At 48.4% G+C, this 25,131-nt stretch overlaps 2 protein-coding genes across 6 annotated transcripts in view; one reads left to right on the forward strand and one right to left on the reverse strand.

Moving 5' to 3' along the window:
* The first annotated feature begins 260 nt into the window (after window positions 1-260).
* On the forward strand, window positions 261-9,166 carry LOC113995884 (peroxisomal membrane protein PEX14). Its single transcript, XM_027736415.2, has 5 exons — window positions 261-362; window positions 910-1,012; window positions 2,271-2,368; window positions 5,480-5,571; window positions 7,301-9,166. The coding sequence occupies exons 1-5, from the start codon at window positions 324-326 to the stop codon at window positions 7,764-7,766; spliced, it is 798 nt and encodes a 265-aa protein (XP_027592216.1). The 5' UTR covers window positions 261-323; the 3' UTR covers window positions 7,767-9,166.
* Window positions 9,167-22,578: 13,412 nt separating this feature from the next.
* The window catches only part of CASZ1 (castor zinc finger 1), a 274,581-nt gene continuing 272,028 nt past the window's right edge, over window positions 22,579-25,131 (reverse strand). For all 5 annotated transcript variants that reach the window (XM_039386351.1, XM_039386353.1, XM_039386350.1 and 2 more), the window contains one exon: window positions 22,579-24,654. In XM_039386351.1, coding sequence (XP_039242285.1) covers window positions 23,393-24,654 — 1,262 coding nt within the window. In that variant the 3' untranslated portion in view covers window positions 22,579-23,392. The remainder of the gene's footprint in view (window positions 24,655-25,131) is intronic.

Raw genomic sequence — 25,131 nt, forward strand, 5'->3', positions numbered from 1 at the left:
CCTACAGACAATTATCTGGGATCAGAGTGCATTCTGCAAGGGAACAGGAGGGCAGAGCAGCTTGATGGAACCTTTTTAATTGCTGCTGTGATTTGTCTCCCTGTGACACTTTGTGCAAGGTGTCAATGCCAGAGGTCTGGCCAGATGTTTGTGTCCTCGGGCCAGAGGCCTGCACACTGTGTGCTATTCATGGCTCTTTTCTCTGATAAAATGGGTGTACAAAAATGTTGTCACCTGCAGTTCTGACTGTGATTGTTTCTTGATTTTGGCCCTTAGGTCCCCCTGGCTCCAGATGGCGAGATTATGGGGCTTTGGCCATCATAATGGCAGGAATTGCCTTTGGATTCCACCAGCTCTACAAGGTAATATCTGAGAGAGCCATGTTATGCTGCCTGTGTCCAAATCACCGTGTTGGTTCCAAGCTGGTGAAGCATCTCTGTCCTCAGTGGCACTGCCATTGGTATATTTGAGAAATATAGACATTTAACATGAAAATGCAGAGTCAAAAAAAAAACCATGGAGAGCAAACAAAACTAGTTTTTAGCTGTAACTCTCAAACTGCTGTAAACAAGGTAATTTTCATCAGGTTTGCTCTCAGTGCATATTCAGTTCCCAGGCCCTGTGCTGCAGAAGGATCCATGGCAGTGAGAGTTGTGACCTGTTAGACCCAGTCCATCCTCTGTGTACAGGGTTAGGAACTGGTTTTTAGCACCCTGAGGAATGTAACCACAAAACTCTTCTTCTGCAACTTGTTTTGACACCTCCTGTAGGGGTGTGTGTGGATAAAGGATCACTGGCGCTGTGATAAAGGCTGACGTTTGGGGGTGGGATTTGAGGATGTTTCGGGTAGATTAGAAAGAGCACTTTGCATATCCCTATTTCCTAAAAAAGTTTCTGTACTCCATGCAGAAATACCTGGTTCCTCTCATCATGGGAGGCAAAGAAGACAGGAAACAACTTCAGAGGATCGAGTCAAACATTTCTGAGATGAGTGGCAGCGTGACACAGACAGGTAAAGATTAATGACTCCATCAATTCACCCCTCAAAGCCTTTCTCCCTGTATCCTCCATTCTGCCAAGACCCCCACCCTTTTCTTTCCCTCCATCTCCACTTTATGTGGTGACTTCATTTATCTGCTCTGAGAATCTGTTCACATTTGCAAATGAAGCCGCCGTCATTTCGGTTTAATTTGAAATTGCTTGTTTACTGTCGGCACGGCCTCAATTAATTATGTTTTTACGGAAAGGCTCCCAACCTCAGAATATTAATAAGGGGAATAAAATGACAGCCTTTCGGAGGGCTGTAAAGTTCATTTTTAATTTCTGCTTCTCTGATGTTTTCAGGGGCTTTTTTTTGGTGGTTTCCCCCCACCTTCCATCTGAAAATCCGAGCAAGGGTCAGGAGAGTCTGTAATTACTGTGCCTCCCTGACCTGAGCCACCTTCTCTGTTATTGACTCCATAGGGTGTCTGTTCATTACCCAATGCCCTAATGATGGTCTGGATTAGCTGTTGCCTGTCACACCAGTAGAGGTTTTAATTTTATTTATTTTATCAGCTTGTTTACTACCTGGAAGCTTTGGATAAAGTGCCAAAGTAGAAAAGTTCTACAGCTGGAGTTGGAATCCAGCAGAAGTTACTCAGTGTTTGCTGGGCTTTAGGAGAGGAATATAGGGTGCTCTCCTGAAATAAAAGGGGAAAAGCACAAAGTATACTCAGTTGGGAGGAAAAAAGGTGTGATTTTCGGCAGTAAGTTTGTTAAAGATATTGGGGTTGAAGGAACTGGTGGGTTGAGAGTGGGAGGATGCTAATTACACTTTTTACTGAAGGGTGAGAAGAAAAGCATCTTTCATTTCTCATGATACCCTGAGGTCAATCCTGGGAGCAGCTTCTTCCCAGATTGGAGCTCGCCCCAGTGTTTGCCTGCAAGAGGCCTGAGATAGATAAATGATGCAAACATTGTATAAGTTCAGGGAGATGTACAAATCATAAACCAATATAATTAGAAGGGAGAGGTTTTGGACGGATATACTGTGGGCTATAGACATCTATACAATGGAAAGATAAACTAGAAATACTGGAGGTTAGATGCAGTGCAGGTAGATTACCCGTAGTGCAGATAAATCATATGGATTAAAGTGAGCAGGCAGGCATAGATAAATTAAATACAGTAGGAATAGAGGCATCTCTGTAGCTAGACAGCAGGAAAGGAGTGTGTGAGTGTGTATGTGCATGTATCTCACTTTGACTCTCCTGCTTTTTCCCTCACAGTGACTCAGTTACAGACAACTTTAGCAGCTGTCCAGGAGCTGCTAATCCAGCAACAACAGAAAATCCAGGACCTCACCCAAGAGCTGGCTGCTTCTAAGGTATATCCACCACCATGTCTGGAACATGCATGGCTTCTTTTGTGGGCACATGGAAAGCTCCTGTGGGGTTCACAATGCAGCCATCAGCCCTGTCAGATCCCCAGCCAGTTCCTCTGTCCATGGGAGGTCTGGTTAAAGCACTGGCTGTGGGTTGGGCACTCAGTGAAACAATCTGACTTTGGAGGGGGCTTTGCTGTGCAGCTCTGGATGGAGCACCTGTGTCTGAGGCCTCACACCCGTTCTCATCTTCTGCAGTGCATTTGAGATGAAATAGTTGTGGTGTTAGTCCACTGACCAGTTGTGCAGAGGTTTTGTTTGCGTGTAATATGTAATTTTACATGTTTCTGTTTCTCTTGTCTCTTAAGTCACTTTTCAAAACAGTGACTTAATCCTGTTCAGACAAGCATACACTTGAAGGACTGTATTTAAGTCACTTGTTCAGATCCAGGCCAGGTAATGGCCCATCATTCTTACAATCTGGGTTCTTGTTCCAGTGATTTTGGACAGCTCAGTCACATCACAACCCCATTAGTGACACACAGTGACCCATTCCCCTTGACTCCTGACTTGCCCCTGCCAATAAAACCATCAGTTCTGACCAGTTTGTGTTGTTACATGTGTAAATAAAGTAACCACTTTTAACCAAAATTGATTTTCTTTCTGGCAATGAGAATTAGTGCTTCGCATCTCCAGAGTACTTTGCAGCCACCGGCTTAAGCATTCTACAGACAGAAACTGTGGATGACACGTGAGGTGGGGTGGATTTGAACCAGTCACATGGAGATGAAGCCTTCCTTTGACTCACAAACCTGGGATTCTTCAGGGTCCAGTCTCTGGGCAGGGAGAGATTTTCCTGTGAAATCCTTTAGGCAAAGCTTCCAGCCTTCTACCTGGAGCAGGAATTGTCTTCTCCCCTTCCCTACACTTTAAGCTCGTACAGGGCCTTTGATGGTGTGTCACTGGTGGGCCACAGCTGACTCTGTGCTGTGCACACTGTACAGTAGGAATCCCTCAGTGGCACAGCTGTAAACCCAACCATGAAAGCCAGTTTATGGCCACAACACTCTGCTTCAATTTTCCTTGGGAACTGTGGCCTGACAGTGGCCTGGAGCCAGCCCGGAAATTGGAAAACTGTTTTCAGGTCTTAAGTGTTAAGATTAAGAACACATGTTGAACTTTAAGAAGGAAAAAGGCCATAAGAGTCTTGGTGGTTTAGAGAGTCTTGAAGAAGTTTTTCCTCCCCCCTCTCTACCCCCTGCACTGAAATGGTAGCACACATTGTTATGATATCTAAACCTCATGTGTACAAAGAAAAACTTGGGCAACCCCACAAACCAAGGAATAAAAGCTGTGTTTTCTCAGCTGTAATGTAAGTTTTTATATCTGCTTTTCAAACTCCTACTGGCATGCTGTAAAAAATTAAAAAGAGGGACTTTAAGTAATTAAAAAACGTACATAAAAATTCAAGGCTTGAATTTTCTACAACTGTTTTTAAAGAGACTGGCTAAAAAGCCCCAGATGTCAGATTTTATTTCTAAATCCTAGGCATCTGGCACCATATGTGTTTCGGAAATTTGAGTCCTTTGCAGGCCAGTGAGTGGAAATCACTCCCTTGTTAATGTGCTGCCGTAGCTTTCAAGGTCTTGGAAAGCCAGAACAGTGGCTCCTGGATTCTTGCTGTCTGAGGGCTGGGAGTGTGAATCCCAAGGGAAGGCATCTGTGTATATCACAGCTCCTACAGCCCCAGCCTCTCCCAGCAGTCTGGGGTCGGAGCCCAGAAGTCCCTGTGAGCAGTGCTGGCTGTGAAGGTGCTCAGGGTTACTCAGCACCAGCTGAAGTCTGTTTAAAGAATAAGTAGGAACAACCAGTTCTGGCTACATGGAGTAGGAACTGCTGAGGAGGAGATTTGTGTTATTCCAGCCCTGGCTTCCTTTGGCACGGGGTTTATTAGAAGTATCTCTGGAGCGATGCTCACAAATGGGTTCATTCCAAATGGCTTTTAGCAGAAATTACTGTGGGAAGTGCCAGGCATGAGTGTGCTCTGCTCCCACAGCTACAGGAGCTGCTGGAGCAATAGGATGGGGGAACCGTAGGCCGTGATCTGTCTTTAAGAAAGTCCCTCCCATTTCTCAAGGTCCCGAAAGGGTTAAAAGAAAGAATGCCAAAAGTATTGTCTGCAGCATATTCTGCTCAGTTACTTGCTCTAATTTCTGCCTGATATCCCATGGCAATTCTGATGCAGTGCTGACAGCAGCTGTACCAGGCTTCCAGGAGTTACTTACCATTTTTCCCCACCAAACTGCATCGACTGCCTTGAAATATCCAAGAGACAGAGCCTAGTCCAGCTGCTGCTGGGGGTCCAGCCTGGTAACTCCAGCACAGCTCTAATTCTTCACATCGAGGAAGGGAAGATTTTTGCAGCTTTCAAGCACTGATTTATCAGCCCACCTCTAAACACCACAGAGTGCAGATAATCGATTCTTTCTTTCATGATTTAGGAGAAATGAACAAATGGTTTTAAAATAGTTGTTAATATATAATATTTGAATGTGTTGCCTCAGCTAAATGCAGTCACAGGAAGGAGTAAAGGACCTGATTCAGTGCAACTCCCACAGCTGTTCAGGATCCTAATTCTAGTTCTTCTATAGAAATTCATTAGGTCAATGCCAAATGATTTAGTTTATCTCTTTGTGTATTGTTCTGTGTCTGATATGTTGATGGAAAACATCCTATGTGGACCCAGCTTTGTCTGAATTCTCATAAGTGATCCTGGAAAAAGAAGTGGCCCCTTGAGATGCTTCAGCAGTGGTTGTGCATGGGATGTTGGAAACAAGATTAGTTAGTCCCCCAAACACATAGCAAATATTTGAGTAGTCTTGGCACCTTGAGACAATTAGTATTTCTGATCATTGTGGGGATCTGTTCAGGTCCTTCTGTATTGTGGAAGTTGTTTTGCTCAGATATGAGAGGTTTTAAATGTTAGAGCTTATGTATGTTATCCACAGGACTTGAGATTCCCAGATAGGATAACTCAGGAAAAAGTGACATTGGTGACAAGTGACATTGTCCAGTTCAGACTTTGATCTTCATGCCTTGTTTTTCATGTTCTAGGCCACAACTTCCACCAACTGGATCCTGGAGTCGCAGAATATTAATGAATTGAAATCTGAGATCTACTCTTTAAAAGGGCTCCTCCTGAACCGGTATGAGCAGAACTGGGAGCAGGTTGTGGTGGGGAAAGGGCTGCTTTCTGAATCCTCTCAGTCATGGAGAGGAAAGGCATTTCCAGCAGGAACTAGCTCTATATCCTGTTATTGCTATTTTAATAATACCACTTTGCACTCCACTGTCACTTTCTATTTGCAGGTCTCAAAATGCTTTTCAAACTTACCTTAAATCACAGAGTGCTTGGGGGGAGTTGATAAGATTTTTCCTTTTTGTTTGTGGTAGAGGAGCTCTGGGCCACTCCCTGCAGTCAGGATGCCTCTCACCTCCTCTCAGGCACTGCCTGCATCTGCACCTACATTCTGTTGTACAAAGAGTCACCTCTGGCTGCAGCTCAGCTGCCTGTTCATGGTCAGGGCATAACCAGGATGAAAAGAGTCTCACCACAGCAGAGCCTGTTTATCTCAGATAGCTCGGGTATAGACATCTTACGGTGTAGGAGATGTCCGAAATGAGGTGATAGAAATCCCAGCCTATGGGACAGTCATAAGAACTGGGATCAGACCTCAGTTCTTGAGAAAATTCTTTTTTTTCCAAGTATGTTAATTAAGAATTTATCCAGCTTTTCAGCTATTGATCCCTTCACTCAGATCTGACTCCCTTCCCTCCTTCTACATGTAGCTAAGTCTTCTCAAGTCATCTGTTTCCTAAGAGATGGACTTCAAAGGTCAGTCTAAGATTGAACTAAACACGTTCTGGATCTCAGCAAGTGGGCTTTTCAGAAGTCTGAAAAGTATATTGTCTTTAATATCCTTTTAGATTCTTGCTACACCTCTCATTCCTCCCAGGAGTCTCGGTAGGAAGCTCTGAGGGACTGAGGACACACATTAAGTTCCTGTCTGTTAAGCTGGGTCATACCAGCCTCACTTCTGGGGGGAGAGTGTTACTTGATGACTCCCACTTTCCACACACACAGACGAGGGTGTGTGGGGAGTACTAGATCAGACATGCTTTTTTGCCTTGCTCTTCATGGTGGATGACTCTGAGGGCAGCACTGCTCCCCTTACACTTAGATTTGTCCTGTCTGGTGCTTGGATTCTCCTCGCAGGCATTATTTTGCTACTGTCGTATCCCTAAAGCCACCTGGAAAGGACTCGGAGAAGAGCAGCCAGCTTTCCCAGCTGGTGTGACTCCATTCAAGTCAGAGGAGCTGAACCAGTTTGTGGCAGCCAGGGCATGGCCCAAACATGTAAAGTGCCTGCTGGGACTGGGAGAAAGGCTCTGGATTGCCACGAGCCAGAATGCAATAGTGGTGTATCACTGTGGAGGTGAGAGCCAGGTGGTGAAATTCCTTGGCTCGGGCACAGGACCTGGTGTGTCTGACTTCTTGCTCCAGTGAGAGTTTTCTTTTCCAATTAACTAGTGATTGTTTTATGAAGGGACACCCGTGCCTTTTCTCAGGCAGCATTCCTGAGTGCTGGCTTACTCTGTGAAAATGGCCAAATCAGATCATTTTAGTGCTTCAGATTGCCCAGCTGGGATATTTTCCTTGCATACAGGGAAGGGTGCTTGTAAAGCACTTTGAGAATCTGGCTGGAGAAGCGAAGTGGCCTTGGTTTTGTTCATTTATGGCAAAGAGACTTGCAGTTTCAGTCCTGCTTTACGTGACTTCCCCAGTGCAAATGCCATTCTCTCTAATGATAACCTCTCGGTATTTTTAATAAAAGCCCCTTTCTCTCCTTCTTTTCCCCTCTTCCCCTCCCCAAGGAGGCAGTTCCCTCCCTCCCCTTCGGCTCCTAAGATCCCATCGTGGCAGATCCCAGTGAAGCCGAGCTCACCCTCCAACCCCGTCGTTGCCAACCACAACAGCAGCAGTGACATCTCCCCAGTCAGCAACGAGTCGACCACCTCGTCCCCGGTGAAGGAGAACCACAGCCCCGAGGGCTCCAAGGTCAGCTGCCACCTGCTGAGCACCGAGGAGGCCACCAAGGCCGTCATCGATGTCACCAGCCAGGTGAGGATGGAGGTGCAGGGGGAGGAGGAGAAAAGGGAAACCAAAAGGAACGAAGAGGAGGAAGAGGATGATGAGGATGACGATGTCAGCCACGTGGATGAGGAGGAGTGTCTGGGTGTCCAGACTGAGGACCGGCGAGGAGGGGATGGTCAGATTAATGAGCAAGTGGAAAAGCTACGAAGACCTGAGGGAGCCAGCAATGAGAATGAGATTGACTAAGACACCCTGGCTGCTGCTGCTGCTGCTGTCCATCCTCCCTGGCCTGCTGCACTGTCCCCGGTGCCTCTCCCGTTTTGTGGAGAGAAGTGCTACCATCTCCTCCAGTGATTCTCCCATGACTGACCTCAAGCAGGGTCACGATTGCCTGGTGAACAAGGTGGGCCCTGTTTCACCACAGGGCTTTGCAGTGTTGCAGTGGCTTCTTCTCCCCTCCCAGACCTCCTCCCGCGAGCTGGGGTCACTGCTAGGCTGGAAGACCGATCGCCTTACCATGCACCACAGCTACAGAATCAGCCCTCCTACAAAAACACCATCTCTCCTCAAACAGTCAGCCTCTTGCTGCATCCTAGAGCCCTTCTATCCAACTTCAGAAATCTGTCCTGAGCTCCTTGATTTCACAAGCCTTTAATCCCCACATAAGGCCCAAACCAGTTCTGTTTCCCAAAATAAACCCTCTGTTTTATTTCTCAAACTACTTGATATTCTGTTGCCAAAAAAAAAAAAAAAAAAGAGCGTTTTAGCCCTGAGTTCCTCACCAGACCTCAGTCTTGGCTCTTCCAAACCTTATGCCAAGCCTCAGATTCCTGAAACTACCTAGCATCTAAAAACACTAAATTTCTGTGGAGTCCAAAGAACACTATTTCCACCCCATGTGCTTACACTCATCAGAGTGGCCTCTTACTAGGGACCAAGTCCAGGTGTCAGAGCTGCAGTAAAATCCATGGGAACAGGTGGCTTTGTTGCTGATTGCTCCCCAGTAAAAGAAGGCTTTAAAAGAAGTTGACTCCACTCATCCCAGTTATTACCCTTCCTCCTCCAAAGACAAGGAGCTCACATCAGTTTTTGACATCTTACATTTTATTTATAGCTGCCCTGAATGAACAAATGAATAAATGAATGGGGTGATATATCAGATGCTGAAATAGTTGGTTAATTCTGAGTGTTTGCAATGGTTTTTAGCCTGTTTTTCTCTCTAAATGAGAAGAAAACCAACCTTAAATGGTTAGCTCAGACTTGTATCTCTCCAGTGACAGGCACCTGCTTCAGCAGAGCAGTCTCTTCAGCAGAGAGAGCAGCTCCAGCTCTGAGGTTTAACCACTGGCCCTTCTTGCCCAGTCCAGCCTTTTTTTGCCCCGCTGGGGCCATACACAAATCAAACCAGTGAATTTTGAAACCTCTCATTTGCAGCATTGTGTTCTCAGCTGGTAAAATGGTGGTGTCCAATGATATTATTCACTGCATCAGAACCTCTTAGCAGAGCAATTCTTGTAACAACTGAGTCTCACTGTCCTCACCAAGCAAGTGTGCTCGTCTGTGTGATCATGTATAGATTTCAAATATAAAATATGATTGTATATAATTGTAATAAATATGACTTACCACTATTTAACACCAGGCTATCACTGGATTACCATGGCTCTTATTTTTGGGGAGAAATATGCATTGGGGGGGGTAAGGGGAGGGAAACGGGATGGTTACAGAAATTCAATCCCTTGAAAATGTTTTCTGAAGGATGTTTGTGGTTGGTTTTGTGACTTCTCCAGTCCTAGGTGACCTCAACAGGAGGCAGTGCAGGGAGCAGTGTCAGGTACACCATAAACAGCTCCAACAGCTCCAGTGCTGGGCTGTGTCTGATGGTGCAGAGGTTGGGATGGGTGGATCAATCACCTGGGCAGTGAAATACAGCTGTTCTGCTGCCTTGGCTCCCAGCAGGAGGCTCTGCAGGGTGTGGAATGCTGGGTCCTGCTCCTTCCACCCCGGCAGCAGGAGGTGCTGAAGGGAGCCTGTGAGATATCCCACGGCCCCTCAGCCTTATCTGCTGGGAGGGAATGCTGTGCTGGATCCCATGACTGGTCTAACCCTGCCATCCCAGTCCAGCAGCCACTGAAGGAAAGGGAGTGCAGCAAGTAATTTGTAGCTACTACAGTCCCATCGTTGTTCAACAGAAGGATTTGGCTCCCTTCTGAAAAATGAGGGATTTACTTGATTCCCGAGTATTTGGGTGTCTGGTACACAGTGACATTTTCCTGCTCAGGGGGAGTGAAAGGGACCTTCATATTACTGTATTTAGACCTGCTGCTGAATGTGATGATTTCTCATGCCTTAAATGGACGAATATCTTCCCCAGGAGTGAGTGTGTGTGTGTCTCTCTCTCCCTCTCCCTCTCAGTCTCTCTCTCCACTGTTTAACGTTCACAAAGAACGTCACATTTAGCTAAAACAGGGCAAATTTGAAAGTGTTTAAAAGGCCAGGCTTTTCTTAAGAGATGGCACTTTGCATTTCTCCAAGCCAAGAATCCTCATGAAAAGAAAACACGGCCGAACGTAGGGGTGTGATGAAAAAGTATTGTCCTGCCTGTGTACATTTTATATACATAGAAGGTTTTGAAAATAGAAAGTGCCTGGACAACAGCAGTTGGTGAAATGTGGAAAATATGTTGCTGAGGTATGTGCCTTGCAGAGTGACTTACGAGGTTTACAGTGCAGCCATCCCTGCGGGTTCATTTTTCCCCCCTTTTCCTCCATGTTGCCAATGTTCAATTCATTTACCTCAAGATTCCTGGTGCAGAGTAAAAGGCAGTTTTCTTGAACTGCTCTTTTCTATCCCTTAGTTTTTTCCTTCTTACTGCCTTTACCAATTCTGTAGATCACTGTTTTTCCTTTCTCCAACCTGATAAATCCCAGAAAACTCCATCCAGGCCATTGTTGCTCAAAAAATTTAACTCTGTGCCTCTGGCTGCTGATGGGGTGTTTGTGTATTTTGCTGAGGAGATCTAACCCACCAGCAGAGAATTTGGAAGAAGCCAGACCTTCTGTCCAGCAGGTACTGTCTTGAATCACGAGTTTTATTCCTCTGTCTCACGTTCCTTGTCTTTCCAGCATAGCAACAGTTGTAGGGAGAGGATTTTGGTCCTTGTAACCTGACTGCTAACTTGTGATTTTTTTTTCTTTTTTTTTTTTTTTGCTAGAAGAAAAACCTCCTTAGCTGCCCTGTGAAATGTTTACCCCACTGGCCAGTTGGCACTGAGAATTCATCCTGTTAGCTGAAAGATGACCAGGTAGGGAACATTTTTTTCTGCAGAACAAGACAGCAGCAGCAGTTCCTCACCACCTGGCTCATTCAAGTACTTTGTTTTACTGTGAACTCTTATTTTTACTGTATTTTACACAGGAAGAAGAGTAACCCTCCAGAGAGTGAGTTCAGTGGGTTCGTAACATGGTTTCTGTAGCTTCTTGGTAGAATACAGAAAGCAGATGAGGGAAGTCTGGGCATGTTTCAGTGAATCCCTGAGAGCCTGTGCTCTCTCCTAGATGAAACTATCAGGCTGGTGCTTCCCAGTAATCCAAGAATAGAAAAGCTCCCTTTCCAATACCTGCAAGAGAAATATGGGCAACTCAAAAAATGTGACCAAGGGGGAAAGGGTTAAGAGAGACATCTCCTGATCATGTTTGTCCAACCTTCCTTATCCCCAGATGTGACAAATTAGCCCTTTGTCAAGAGCAGGAAGAATGTTTTTTAATTGTCTTTTGTGTGTTGGGGGTGTAACTGAACAGTGTTTGGGATCAGAAGGAAGAGGATGACTTTGCAAAGTATTTTACTTATAAGTGTGCCTTGGATTTCACACGTGCTGGTAAAAAACACAGAGTATGATAAACACAGAGCTGTGACACAGACAAGTTGCTGAGGAAGCCAACTTTGGGAAGCAGGTGTTGTGCTGGCCCTGCAGCTCACACAACTCCCACCCCCATGGACCCTGTGCCCTGGAACGAGAGCCCCAGCCCCTCCTGGCCACCACCCACTGTGGCCACTGACCCTGACGAGCTCCAGCCCCTGTTGTGGCCACTGACCCTGAGGGCTGGGCTGCCCAGGTGAGTGAGGAGCTGCCCAGCACCTGCAGCAGCCTGGAGATACTTCAGATCTGCTCTTTGCTTGCTGCAGCTCAAGTTCTTCTGGCAAGTAAGTGCTTTTTATAACTATGCTCTCTCTTGATTTTGTCTTCAGTAGGGTGGAGGAACTGGCTGCATTTTCACTGCTCTGGGGTTGGTTGGGTTGGGTCCATCCTGGTGTGTGCTGGTGGAAGGGCTGTGGACAATCCCAGTCCGTGGTGCTTGTATTTGCAGTGCCCACTGTAGGAATGGAGGCTGCCTTTGCTTTTCCTGTGCTGGGGCAGTGTCATGCTGGGGGAAAACAAAGGCTCAGGCAGCAGGTCCAGAGTAGCTTTTTGTTGCAGACCTGTTGTGTTCCAGTCAAGGTCTCCGTGCTTGATCAGACCCTCCACACCCAGCAGGCTGTGGAGAACGTTTGCCACAGGAAGCTTTGGAAGGTCCTTTCTGTGTGGTGGTGCTTTACATTAAGCACAGATTGTTTGTGGTGGTGACTCTGCACTCCCAAAACTGGTGCTGAGCTTGCAGAGTCTTCCAGCCTGGACTGGACCTCTCAGACCACTGGGTGCTGTGCAAGTGCAAAGCAGGAGAAGGGCTTGGCCTCCAGGGATTGGAAACATAAATAAAGGGATGGTGGGAGGTGAAACAGGAAACTATTTACCTAAGGTCACAGGAGAGACCTTCCAGCTTTTTTCATTTTCCCTTTTATTGTCTTATCCCCAGACTATGCTGCTTCCTCAGGAGTCAGCCTTGGTAGGCACCTTTGGAGCTGTGTCTGCCTATTATGCTGATGAAGGGCTGGCTCTTACCACTATTTACGTTCTTAAAAAGGAAATAAAATAATGGAAATGTGCCTAAGGTGAATTTTGGGGTAGGGGGAAGATGGAGGTCAGGTCCTGACCCCCTCTACTTGCTGTGCAGTCCAAGCTCTGAGCTGCACTTGTAGGTTGAGGGGCTGGCATGGTCTGTCCCAGCTCAGGGAAAAAAACAATCCCATCCCCAAAAGGGAGCAAGCACTAACCTAATAAAGGCACCAGCTGGACGAAGGGAAAACCAGCTCGTTGGAAAAAAAAAAAAAACAAACCTCCTTTCATTAGAAAAATAATATATTTCATCCAAATAAGGTAAAAATATTTGAAATGGGGCAGAAGTGAGCACTAGGCAGCATCTGTCAGGCCCTTTCTGAAAAGGGGAAGATTATTAAAACTCAATTACAATTTATTTTTGTAAAGTGTCTTTCAGGCTAAAAATCTCCCCAAATGCTTTGCAAGGACTGCTCAGGGGTTACTTACAGTATGGAGCATCTTCAAAAACATCCTGTGTTCCTACCAAAGCCTCCTTCCCTGCATCTGCTGGAGGATTTCATCCTTCAGGATTTTATTTTTTTTCTATATTTGCACAAATAATGAGAGATGTTTTATGATGCTGGCTGCAAGAACAGCCTGAAGGGGAGTGGGGGAGGGAGGTTGACACTGTATTTTTTTCTGTTTTAGGTAAAATACTTGCTTTTCTTTAGGACTGTGTGTCCTGCATGAGAAGGTGACTGGCTGGGTAGGGCTGACTCAGGGGATCTCAGAGTACGACCGGCTTCTTTGTTGCCTGTTTTCCTTTCTGTGCCTGTCCCTTTGCCAGCCTGTCTGTCTGTCAGTCCCTTTGCTTGGCATGGCTGTTCTGTGCAGCATCCCTGGTGCTGGTTTTCCAGCCTTCCCTCATGCACTGTCTCCTCATCTCTTCCCTTTCTAACAGTTGGCTGTTTCAAACTTTATCCCTCTGCTTCTGTGGCTACTACTGAGGTTTTGTCTGTGTGCACCGAGAGTAACACCTCTTCAGAATTAATTTAACTGATTTAATTGAACCAGAGCAAATTCTGGGGTGGACATTCTTCCATCTCTTTGAACAGATTTGCTTTCCTTAAGCAGTTTCAGCTGAGCTGGGTATGCACAAAGGGCTGGGTGCTAAATGCTGCAGCTTTCCAGAGCAGGTGAATTATTGCTTGCTTCCTGCCCTCTCAGAGTGTCTGCAGCAGATCCCATTGCTGTGTAACTGCTTCCCTGCTTACCTGTCTGCTTCTGTGCCTGTGCAGTGATAACAGCACTTCCACAGTTTTGGGTGTGAGATGGAGCTTGGGGCTCCCTCCTGCCTGTTCCCCAGAATGACCCTGGTGCAGCCTGGCACTGGAACATCCCACTGCTGCACCTCTTTCTTACCTCCTTTTCCCCCCAGCCCTGAAACCTGCAGGCAGAGTCTGCTGATCTGTGTGAAACAGTGGGAACTCATGATGGATGCCCCAGCAGCGGGGGTGGATGTGGAGGGGCTGCAGCTCTGTCAGAGGTTCTGTCCTGGGCACAGACCAATGGATGTGGTGCCACAGGCCAGGGCTGGTTCCCTTCCCTCTTGCAGGCACTGCTGGCTCTTCCTGGGATAGTGCCTGAATGAAGGCACTTGCTTCCCTCCAAGGGCTCTCTGGCTCTGGCCACAGACCGGAAGGCTTTGTTGTGTCCTCCTCAGTGTGTGGGATGCAGAGCTGTGGCACTGAGGCAGAGCTTGGCCGTGCCCTGAGATCCCAGGAGGGTCTGTGGGGCTGCCGGTGGCAGTGGGGGCTCGGGGCACAGGCTGCTGGTCCCTGGCTTTGCAGAGAGCACAGGGCAGCACCCAGCCCTGTGGGAAGGGAAGGGGGCAGGGAACAGCTCAGTCTGCCTGTCAGATAAATCTTCAGCTGTTTACTTAAATCCTCAGTGTTTCTTCATTTGTTTGTTTAAGAGTTTCCCTGCCAAAAAAGAGCAAAAGGAAGGAGGGAAGCTGCCTCTGTTGGCCACCCCTCCTCAGCCAGGATGGGCCTGGGGCACTTGAGGGGCAAGGGCAAGAGAGGGGGGAAGCAGGGCACCCAGCCTTCCCAAGGGAACGTGAAGGGATCTGCCCCTGGAGGGACCATGTTCCCTTGTGAGGGAAGGTGTGTCTGAGGGACTCCAGTGACCCACTTCTTGCCCCAGGGCTGGCATGAAGAACTTGTCATCCCTTCCAGCACCTGCTGTACCTACAAATGCTGTTCAGTGCCTTTCTCCCCTCCTTGCCCTCACCCCTTTGGTTGGGATTGTTGCCTCTGGAGTTGGGTCTTGTCAGCTTTCGGGTATTGGTAAAGTTTGTCCAGGACAGCAGTCAGAGGCCCAAAAAGAGAGGGCTTCCTGCCTGAACATTGGATTTCCGTGTCACAGTGTCTGTCACAGGACTCAAAAGCATCTTGCTTAACCTTACTCTTTATAGATAGCCATAAAATGCATTAAGGGCAGTAAACATCACATGTGCAGTTCCTTCACATGCTTGCACCAAAACTGGCCTCTTTCCTTGTCCCAGTGTTGGGCAAACCCGGGTATTTTACTGTGGCTGTGTATGTGCAAGTCTGGTGTACAGATGTATTCACACATCCTCTCCCCTTTCCAAGTTTGGTCATATTAAGCAAAGTTCTGCCTTGATTTGTAAAGAAAGACAAATTATTTATTTATTAGTGTACATGAAACTCCACAGACATTCCTGACAACCCACACGCTTCTCTTGTTCAGAAAAGGTACGAGCTGCTCAGTGACTATCAGAGAACTCCCTAAAGTTCGTGTTCCTCTTGAAGATGATGTGCAGTTTTATTGTCATGTTTGAAAGCTTCAGTCTTGTATGCAGACTGGGGAGGACAGAGCTTTGGCTGTAACTTCTCTCCTTCCCTTTCCCCAGAGTTGTTTTTTTAAAAGGGCTTCCCGTGGCCTTCCAAAAAGGCACCTGCAGGTTTGTGAGCACAGTTCTGTGCCCGTGTGCCAATGCAAAGCTCTGTTGTGACTCAAGCAGTTGATGCAGTCTGTATGTACCTTACAGCAGGATTGGTGGTTCAGAACCTTCCTTCTTGGAAAGAGTTTGTGCAGAACTGTGAAGGAAATTTTAGAGGTCAAGTGAAGGTCTTTGCTTTAAACATTTGGTCCTCATTCTCTTGTTCACGTCTGTGTCATAATTCTCCTCTCTTGCTTTGTGTCATTATACCCAATGCACAGTGAAAATACTTTTCCAGGAACTCTCAAGGCCTTTGTTATCTCTTAGCCTGTTGTTACCTATTAATGGTTTCTCTCTTAGCTCCCTTACCTGAGCAACACGGGCAGGACCAACAGCTGGCTCAGTCCATTCTTTCTCCATTGTTTAACAGACCTGTTTCCCTGGCAAGTCTCTGGGTCATTCTGAATGTCACGGTGCCTTGGGAAGCCAATGCTGGGCACTGGTCCCTGCAAGCTCCAAGTTATGCCCAGCACATGTTGTGCACCATCACAGATGCTTTTCCTCTGTACCAGTGGGCACCAGAATTCTGAATTTCCTTCTGTCGGGGTACAGGAGGCATTGTGCCCCTGGAGTAAATCTCCTCCTGAGTCACACATGCTTTACTCACTCTGTGCCCAGCCATGAGGAGTATTTCTGTGTCAGGTGCAGCTCTGCACCCACTGCTCTGTGGGCTGGTCCTCACAGCCCCTGTGAGATGGTGCTGAGTGAAGACAGTCAGGGTTGGAGCTGGTGAGAGCTTGTAAGGAAGATTCCTGCAAATTAAATGGCTGCCTGCTGCACTATGAGAACTGTTCCTCCTGGGCCTGGGACACAGGGAGAGGGGTAACCCAAAGGTTTGTTTTCCTAGTGATCTCTGGAAATGCTGTTGCTGGACTGTCTGTGAGAAGCTCTTGGATGAACAGTGATGGTTGTCTTTCTAAGCCACAGTGATGGCAGTTACCTTCAGTTTTGACCAACACTCTATTTCTGTCCTTGCTGGCCCTTCTGGCTCCAGCAAGGACAGGTCTCCATGAGCTAAGGCTGGACCAGGCATGTTTGGTTAATGACATCTAAAAACCAGGATGATTGAAAGCAGCAGCACAACCTTCTGTTCTCCCGTTCCGTGTCCTGGAATACCTTGGATGCTGCTTGTTTATGTTTGAGGCGATTGAACTTCTGCTACCTCTGTTGGTTTAAAGTCTTGAATTGTTTGGAGAGGGGAAGGCAGTGCTGCTGTTTGAGTTTTGTGTTTGGGCTGGTGCCAAGGGATCCTCTGCCGTGGGTGCATGTGTTGGTGGGTGCTGCAGGAGACTGAAGAGGGGATATCCAGTGTCTCATGTGAAACAGGCAGTGTGGTTTTGTGGCTGTGTGTGACTTGTGAGTGCTGCACTCACAAAGAATGGTGTTACTGGGTACACACGAGGTATCAAAGTACAGTAGCAGCAGCAACTGCCCAGTTTTTGTCCTGACATTAGAACAAGTGGCCTTGCCTGGTGTCTGGTGCTTCCTGGGGCTCACCAAGTGCAGGGGCTGTGGGTGCAGAGCTGCACCAGCACCAGCTGTGAGGGCTTGGAATGAATGTGATAGAGAGACTTTGGTCATTCAGCTTGCAGCTCCCCCCCGACTTAGTAATTCTTTTATGAAGTGCAGTCAGAGTTCCACAGAGAGCAGGCAAGTTCCAGCAAGAGCTTTCAAGCAGCGAGTCGTGTCGTTCCTGTCCCCTGTCCCCCCCCGGAAACACGGTCATGTAAATATTCCATGTGCTGTGGGCAGAGCTCCAGTGAGAACAAACCTCTGCGCTCCAAGGTCGGATTAGGAGCGTGTTCAGATAATGACATCTGAAAACAGGATGGCTGGGAGCTGCAGCAGAGCAATGAGGGGGCTTTGAAAGAGAGAGGAGTCTAATCCACTCTGCTAATAAGGAGGCAGCTGCTGCCAATGCACCAGGCTTGGCAGGCACTGCTCTGCTGCTCCCGGGTTCTCTGACGATGGCAGAGAGGCACAAAGACCCGGCTGCTTCGAGATGGCTGGGGAAGAGCCACACGGGAGGGCTGTTCTCGTGTTCTTTGGGTAAAATGAGAACTTGGACATTGCTTGGCTCTGCATCTCCAGTAGCACTTGGCAGGACAGGAATTGTGCAGTGCCCAGGAGCTCACCCGGCACTGCCAACAGGGGATGGATGCACAGACACCCAAATCCTGCTGTTGGTGCAGAACCAGCTGCATTTCCAGGGCACTGGAGCCCATCCAGGAAGGCAGCTGGATGTGTGCTGTCTGTGGGCCGTTCGGGGGCCTCACCACCGGCAGAACCATTTTGGGCAGGGTGGAGGCAGCTCTCGTGCAGAGTTCAGTCCTGGCACACGTAAGGATTCCCCCCAGGACTGGGGATGGGTGCCTGCAGTGACCTGCCATGGAGGGCAGATGCTCAGGGACGTGTCGGCCCCTGGCAGGCACCGCGAGGGCAATCACTGCAGAGCACAGGATGTGCTGGAAACATGCACTGGGGCTTTCTTTCCCTCAAAGAAATTTGCTCACTTCCTCATAAAGTGGCATCTACTGCCTGTCCCAGAGCAGGGATGCCGGTGACGAAAGCCTGTTCCAGACCCACCTTGGGTGTGGAAGTGCCCAGGCCTGGGATGAGTCCTGGGTAGGAGCACAGGGGACAGGCTGGACTGAGCAGGTTTTTAGCTCATCTGTCATTCTTCCCACCAGCCCCCTTGGCAGCTGGAGCAGCTGTACCAGGGCACTGTGCCCACACTGGGGCTGTCAGGACACCCTTCTGCCAGGACATCCTCACCCCTGATGGCAGCCAGAACTCTGGTGTGCACAGGTTTCTGCAGCAGGAAAAGCTGCCGAGCAGCCAGGGAGGAAGGCTGGCTCTGGGCTGTTTGATGGCTGGGGCACAGCTCTGTGTTCTTGCTGACTTCTGCCAGAAGTGTGTGACTGAGGAGATCTGCTGCCCCCTCCCCTTCCATCCAGACAGGATGTTTCATTCAGGCTCCTGTCTTTTTTGTGTGGGTGAGTCAAAGATGTTGATTTGGGGCTTTGAGTGTCACTGTAAGGTGGGTCTCAGCAAGGGCAGTTCCACCATGGATCCCAATCCAGCACTCTGAGCCTGTAGGCCAAGGTAGGAGGGGAAAAGTCAAAATGTGAACGGTCACCTCTCTAATTCCACATCCCAATTAGCAAGTTGTGGAGCTGCGAGCAGGGCTTTACCAGGGACCCTGATGGTACTTCCAATAAAACCACAGCACTGTGGAAAACCTTAAGGCCAGAGTCCATGTAAAGAGAATTCCCTTCCTACTGCACTTCCCATCTGAGCACTGCTGTTCCCTGTTCTGTGGGTGCAGGGCTTCCAAACACCCCCTGCTCCAAGCTCTTAAAAACATAAACCTCAAGCAAGAAGACAACTCGATCACTTAAAACTTTGGGGTTTTTTTTTCCAGTTTTTATTGAGTGAAAATGTCAAACCTTGCATCAGTCATGCAAAAAAAAAAAAAAATCAAATAAATAAAACACATATATTAAATTTCTAATAGCACTAAATTCAAGTGGAAAAATATTCAGTTCTTAATAACGCAGGTGCTGAAGAGACCAGATTCAAGTAAATCAGAGCACACCATCCTGTTTAGGGTGTTTTTTTTCACTTTCTGCATTTTTGTCTCAAAACCTATATATATATCTATATATCTATATATATGTATATACATATAGATATATACACACACACATATATATGTGCATACATATTATTTTTATATTTATATATATACACATACATATTTATAAAACATTAAAAAGAGCATTGGTGGTTCAAGCATTTATTTCCCCCCCCTCCCCCACGGAAAGAAAAAAAAAAAACCAACAACAAAACAAAAAAAATTACACATTTAAAATTCAAAATGAGCTAGCAATGGCTTATAGTCCTAGTGTGCAATATGGATATTACAAAAGGCTAGAATCCTCCCTCATTGTCTTTTTTTTTTTCATTTTTGTTTTTTTAAAGTTGTTTTTGTTTTTGTTTTTTTGCTACATTGGAAAATTTTTTTTAATTTTTTTTTTCTTTACAAAATTCCTTCCACGCAGACTTTAATCCAGTTGAGTTTGTGGCTAGAATGAACAATCTAGTCAATAGTTTTTGTTTCTTTTTTTTTTTTTTTTTGCTCTTCAGCAGTGAATGGTAGCAGAATCAGGAGGGTCCATCTCAAGGTTTATTTTGTTTGGTTTTTTTATCTTGTTTTGGACAGAACAGTTCCGTTTCCTCTCTCCTCTTTCCCCTCCTCACAGAGTCAGTTGAATCTCCCTCTCTTTCTCTGGTCATTCTTTAAGCACATTATTTCAACAGCACTGACAGTCCCACTGATATGAGAGCTCGGAGTGACAAACGCCTGCTCTGACGGGGTCCTTGGGCTGCTGAGGCCCTGGGTCAGAAAAGCACTTAAGCTCAGGCTTAAACCTGGGCCCGCTCAGAGTCATCTGCTTAAGGGTTTTGCTGAATTAAAGCCTGGACATGGCAGAATAAAAAGTCGGGTTTAACCTTGTTGACTTGTTGTTGTTGTTGTTGCGAACAGAGACAGTGTAAGAGTTACAGGAGCAGGAGGAGGATGCTCTGGGGCCGGCCCGGCCGGTGGCCACTGTCCTGCCAGGGCACCTGACCCTGCCCAGGGGTCACCTGGAGCAGCAGCCCGGGGGGGAAAGAACTCTTGTTCCCTGTGCCAGCTCCCGGAGAAAGGGGATAGAACTTTGGGAGAAGGGCTGAGATGTCAGGGAGAAGTAAGGGCGCCTTGGGGGAGAAAATGGTGTGCATAGATAAACACAGGCCCTTCTGGCACGTTGGGCCCCACAGAAGGACGTGTGACACGGGGCCCATCCCGGCGGATCCCAGCCCGCTCCTGCCCCCGGGATGTGTCCCGGCCAGTGCCAGGCAGAGCTGCTGGACACGTCACCCCCTCTCTCCACACACTTCTGCTTTCCTGCTTTCCCCACTGCTGTGCAGTGACTCCTGGAGTCTGGTGAGAGGGGAGGGGTTCAATGCTGTGTCCCAGTGCAGGTTCCCAGCTCCGGGCAGCAGGGACAGGGCCCGACTGTCCCCAGGGACACGGGTGGCCCAAGGGAGCCCCGCGCTGGCCCTGGCACCGGGCAGGGCTCGGTGCTGCTCCCACAGTCACTGACAGACATCCTGTGTTTCAGTGGTACAAAATCATCACATCTGCTTTGCCAGATGTGGCTTTGTGTTACATCCAAGGATTCCTCCTGGAGCCCATCACCATCCTATCTAAGTATTGGACATGGGGAAAATGTACAAGTACAGAACCTGCAGCAAATGCTGGTAAAGTAAAATATTTTTCTGCCCCATCCCATTTTGAGAAATTCCAGGGCATCATTCCATCACTCTGCCCCAGGAACATGAGCTTCATTCTATTCAGGAATCAGGTTGTGCTAGGAAACACACAGCTGAGGGCAGGGGATATACCAAACAAAACAAAAACAAACAAACAAAAAAAAACCCCTATAAAAATAAAAGCCACACAAATAGCTGATAGAGGAAAAGAACTCCAAAGAATTAAATAAACTACAAACTAGTAATAACAATATTTCATTTGTTTTTGTTTTTTCTTTTTTTTTTTTTCATTTGTTTCATCTCTACAAAATTCAAGTTAGAATTCGGAACCGTGCAGCTCCGGTCAGTGCTGGGAGTGTCAAGTCAGCCTCAAACCGCAGCGTTAAGGCCCCCCCTCCCCTGCCACCCCCTACAAACAAACACTACATCGAAGGAGAGAGAAAAAAAAAAAAAAAAAAAAAAAAAAGGAGAAAAAAAAATTGCACACAATTAACCATATCTAAGGGCTATCCAGAAGGCAGGTGACCCCCCCTCATCCCCCTGGCATTGGTGGTTTCTCTTTTGTTCTATATATAGTAATAACCTTTACAGGAAAAATACTGTACAACTTTTTTTTTTTTTGCCTTTCCTTTTGAAACATTATCTGAACATTCTGTCCCCACATTTACACAGCTGAGCTGCTTGTTTATAAATCAGACCTGATCTGCACCAGTTCCTTAGGGAAATAATTAAAAAAAAAAAACCAAACAAAAAACCAATGCAACCTAAACTTCTTGAGGCCTTTATCTGTTCAGAGTGAAAACAAATCCCGGGGATCCCTTGGAGCTGAAGGGCTCATAGAGCTGAGGAGGGGAGAGGGCGCCTGCATGGTATGAGAAAAAATAATTAGGTTTGTTTTTTTTTAAAAAGGGACAAAGCTCAGACTAGGCTGGTATACTTAAAACTGGCACCGAAATAACTATTATCAGAATTAATCCATACTAGTCCTTCTGGAGCCCTGGTGTGTGGACAAGCCCTCTGAGGCTCAGGCAAGGATTTGGGGTCAAACGGCCACTGGCTCACCTGCTGGAGTCTGGGACAGTGTCCTGTAGTGTGTGTTCCCAGACCAGGCTAGGAAAGGAGAGCAGGGAAGAGCTTGGAGCAGGGACAAGCCCGAGCTGCTGGAGGTGGCAGGTGCAGCAGTGTAGGTGCATTTGCTCACGCAGTGCCCGAGCCCCGGCCCTCCCTGTCCGAGTTCTCCGCGTGGCCCCGGCCCTGCTCGGCTCCTCCCCAGCGCTGCCCTGGGGCTGCAGCGGCTCCGGGGGCTGCGGGACAGGCGTGTCCCCTCCTGCCCCAGGGCCGAGCAGGACACCCACCGCGGATCCCGGGCCTGTCCTGCCTCCTCCTGCCTCGGCAGCGCTGCCTTGGCCTCTCCCAGAGTCACCAGGGCTCCGTGTCTGTCCTGTCCTGGTGCCAGGCTGGGGACAGGGCTGGGCACGGGACATTCCTGTCCTGGTGCCAGCGCTCGGGGCAGAGTCCGGACGCTCCTCTGAGCACGGTGCTCCCTGTGGGACAGGGCAGCTCACAACCTCCTGAGATGGGGATACTGAAGCACCACAAAAACGCCTCACCCTCAGCAGAGAGGAAGCACCTGGGGGTTGGGATGAGATGGAACTGGATGGCGGATTAACCCCAGTCCTCCAGTGTGACAGACCCTGTGACTGCCCGCTGTGTTCTTCCCAGGTTACTTCAGCTAAATCCCTACAGGCAGAGCAGCAGGGATGAGGAGAGGTGTCCTACAGAGAAAGTGTAGACTGAGAAAGTTTTACAATATAAATAGCATTCAAAATTATTATCATTAACAGTAAAAAGGATCTGGAAGAACAGAGGAGTGTCCCGTTCCCACCCCTGCTCGTTCATTAATGCGTCCTCATTTATGTGACAATAAATACCCACTCCCACCCTGGCTGTCTGATGCCATTCATTTAATGCTGGAGAAAGAAGGGGGAGGGGTGGAGAGAGAGCACACCCCTCACCCCTCCTTCCCACCGGCAAAAGCTGAGCTACTTGTCTCTGTGACACCAATTCCTTGAATTTTATATATGTGTGTGTGTGCGTACATTATATATAGAGAGACACACACACAAATATATATCTCTAAAATTCATTACCTGTTGTTCCCACCCACCCCCCTCCAAGAAGTGGAGATTATTATTATTATCGTACAACTGAAAACATGGAAAAATAAAACCCAGAAAGAAAATTGGGGGGATAGAGCCCCACCCATAACAAAGGGTCCCCAGATGGGCACAGGCCCCACGCACCATGCAGGGAGCAGGGAAGAGCAGCGGGTACCCTCAAGGTTCATGTCCATATAAAGGGTATTTTTTGCTGCATCCTGCCCCCTGTTCCGGGATCTGTAGAATGGAGGAGGCAGCACCAGTCCTGCTGCAAACCGATCTCTTATGGGGCCTGGGGAGGAGCAGGGGTTTCCTTCCTTCCTCTCTCTCGTGTGTGTGGCACGGAGTTTGTTTTTCATTTGCCATCCCAATCTTTGTTCTCGCCTCACATAGGGTCCTCTTAGTAATTCTGTGTAAGAGCAAAACCAAACCACTGCCGTCGTCGTCTCTTGGATTAAGGAGAAGCTGCTGGAGCAGCGGTGGAGGCTGGGGCAGCAGCTGGAGCTGGAGCAGGAGCAGGAGCAGGAGCTGGGGCTGGAGTGAGGGCTGGCTCGCCCTGTGGCCTGGAAGCATCACCATGGTCTGTGGAAGAAGCAGCCTCCTCTGGTTCTCCATCTTCTTTAGTGGCCAGGCCTTCAGGGTCAGGCAGCGATTCTTCAGAATCCGTGTTCAGGTCTTCCTCTTCATCATCCTCCTCGTCGTCATCATCATCATCCTCCTCTTCGTCATCCTCCTCTTCTTCATTCATCTCCTCCTCGTCATCCTCTTCATCCTCTTGGGAAGAGTCATCCTCGTCCTCCACATCACCAGAGCCCGATGCCCCCGGGCCCCTCTCCTGGGCCGCGGTCCCAGCTCTGCTCGGGGACGGGCCCTCGGTGGCCTCTGCCTGTTTCTTGCTGAGGTCCAGGGAGTCGTTGAGGCCCACGCCGGCCGCGTTCTGCAGGAAGAAGAGGGAGCTGTTGTTGTCAGTGCTGAGGTTGAGGGAGCTGTCCAGGTTGATGGAAGAGTTCTGGATGTCATACTCGAGGGTGGAGTGGGCGAGGCCCTCGGGGCCAGGGGAGATGGCAGGCAGCTCCCCTCGCTCCTGCTTCTCATGCTTGCGCTTGTGCGAGTCCATCTGTGACATACCCACCACCGTGTGTTTGCAGCCAGGGTAGGTGCAGTGGAAGTGGGAGCACTTGAGTTTGTACTTGCAGTCGGGCACCTCGCAGTCCACGCTGGAGCTGAACTGGCAGAAGCCCGCGGCGCTGATGACGTCCTGCTTGCCGTGGTGCTTGCGGTGGGCTGTCACCTTGGTGCTGTCAGTGCAGCGGAAGCCGCAGCGCAGACAGTGGAAGTGTGTGCTATTGCCAGAGAACTGACAGTCTGGGAAGTTACAACTCAGCGAAGACTTGAAACGTTTGAAATCATCCAACACCAGGTTGTCGACGCGGTCGTGGTGCTGCGCGTGCTTGTACATGTGGGTGCGGCCGCAGAACTTGTAGCCGCAGTTCTCCCGCGTGCAGTGGTAGTGGGTCACCTTGAGGGAGAACTGGCAGCTGGAGTCCTTGCAGTCCTCGTAGAGGTCATAGCGCCGGAATCCCTCCAGCATCATCCCCTCATCCAGCATCTTGCGGGAGGACGCGGTCTTGCGGCGCTTCCCAAACGGGGACATGTCCTCGATGATCCAGAAGCGCTTCTTGGCCCCCGAGGCAGTTGGCATAGTGATGGTGTTCCCTGGGGAGAGAAAGCGAGAGCGGTGTTGCTGACAGCCAGGTCTCTGCATCTCCCAGCCATCCTGGCAAGCTCATCCCTCGAGCTCTGAGTGAGCCTGAGCTCCGGGATCCAGCACTGGCTGACGCCTGCTGGACATCACTTCCTCAATTTTCAGCATATCCTGCCTTGCCTCAGCTGGTGAAGCTGATCTTGTCCAAATGCTAACTGTTGCTTCTCTATTCGATACTCTCACAGTTTCTCCTGCTGCTTAATTAATCTCTAGTCCCGTTTTCCTCAAATGAGACTTGAATAGGGAGGAGCTGGCTTGTTCCAGTCCAAGGACTAAGGTGTGTTACTGCAGTTCTTCACCACTGGAGTGGTGAAGGAGTTTCAGGGTGCTAAAAGCCAGGATGTGTGCACTGTTCCACCTATCCAGGCTCTTGAAATCCACTACCATTGCCAAGGACAGGCAGGAAGTGAAGAAGATCCCATGCCTGA

This window comes from Pipra filicauda, unplaced genomic scaffold, assembly GCF_003945595.2.
Source record: "Pipra filicauda isolate LSUMZ 115617 unplaced genomic scaffold, ASM394559v2 scaffold47_size6085603_pilon, whole genome shotgun sequence".
Classification (NCBI taxonomy): domain Eukaryota; kingdom Metazoa; phylum Chordata; class Aves; order Passeriformes; family Pipridae; genus Pipra; species Pipra filicauda.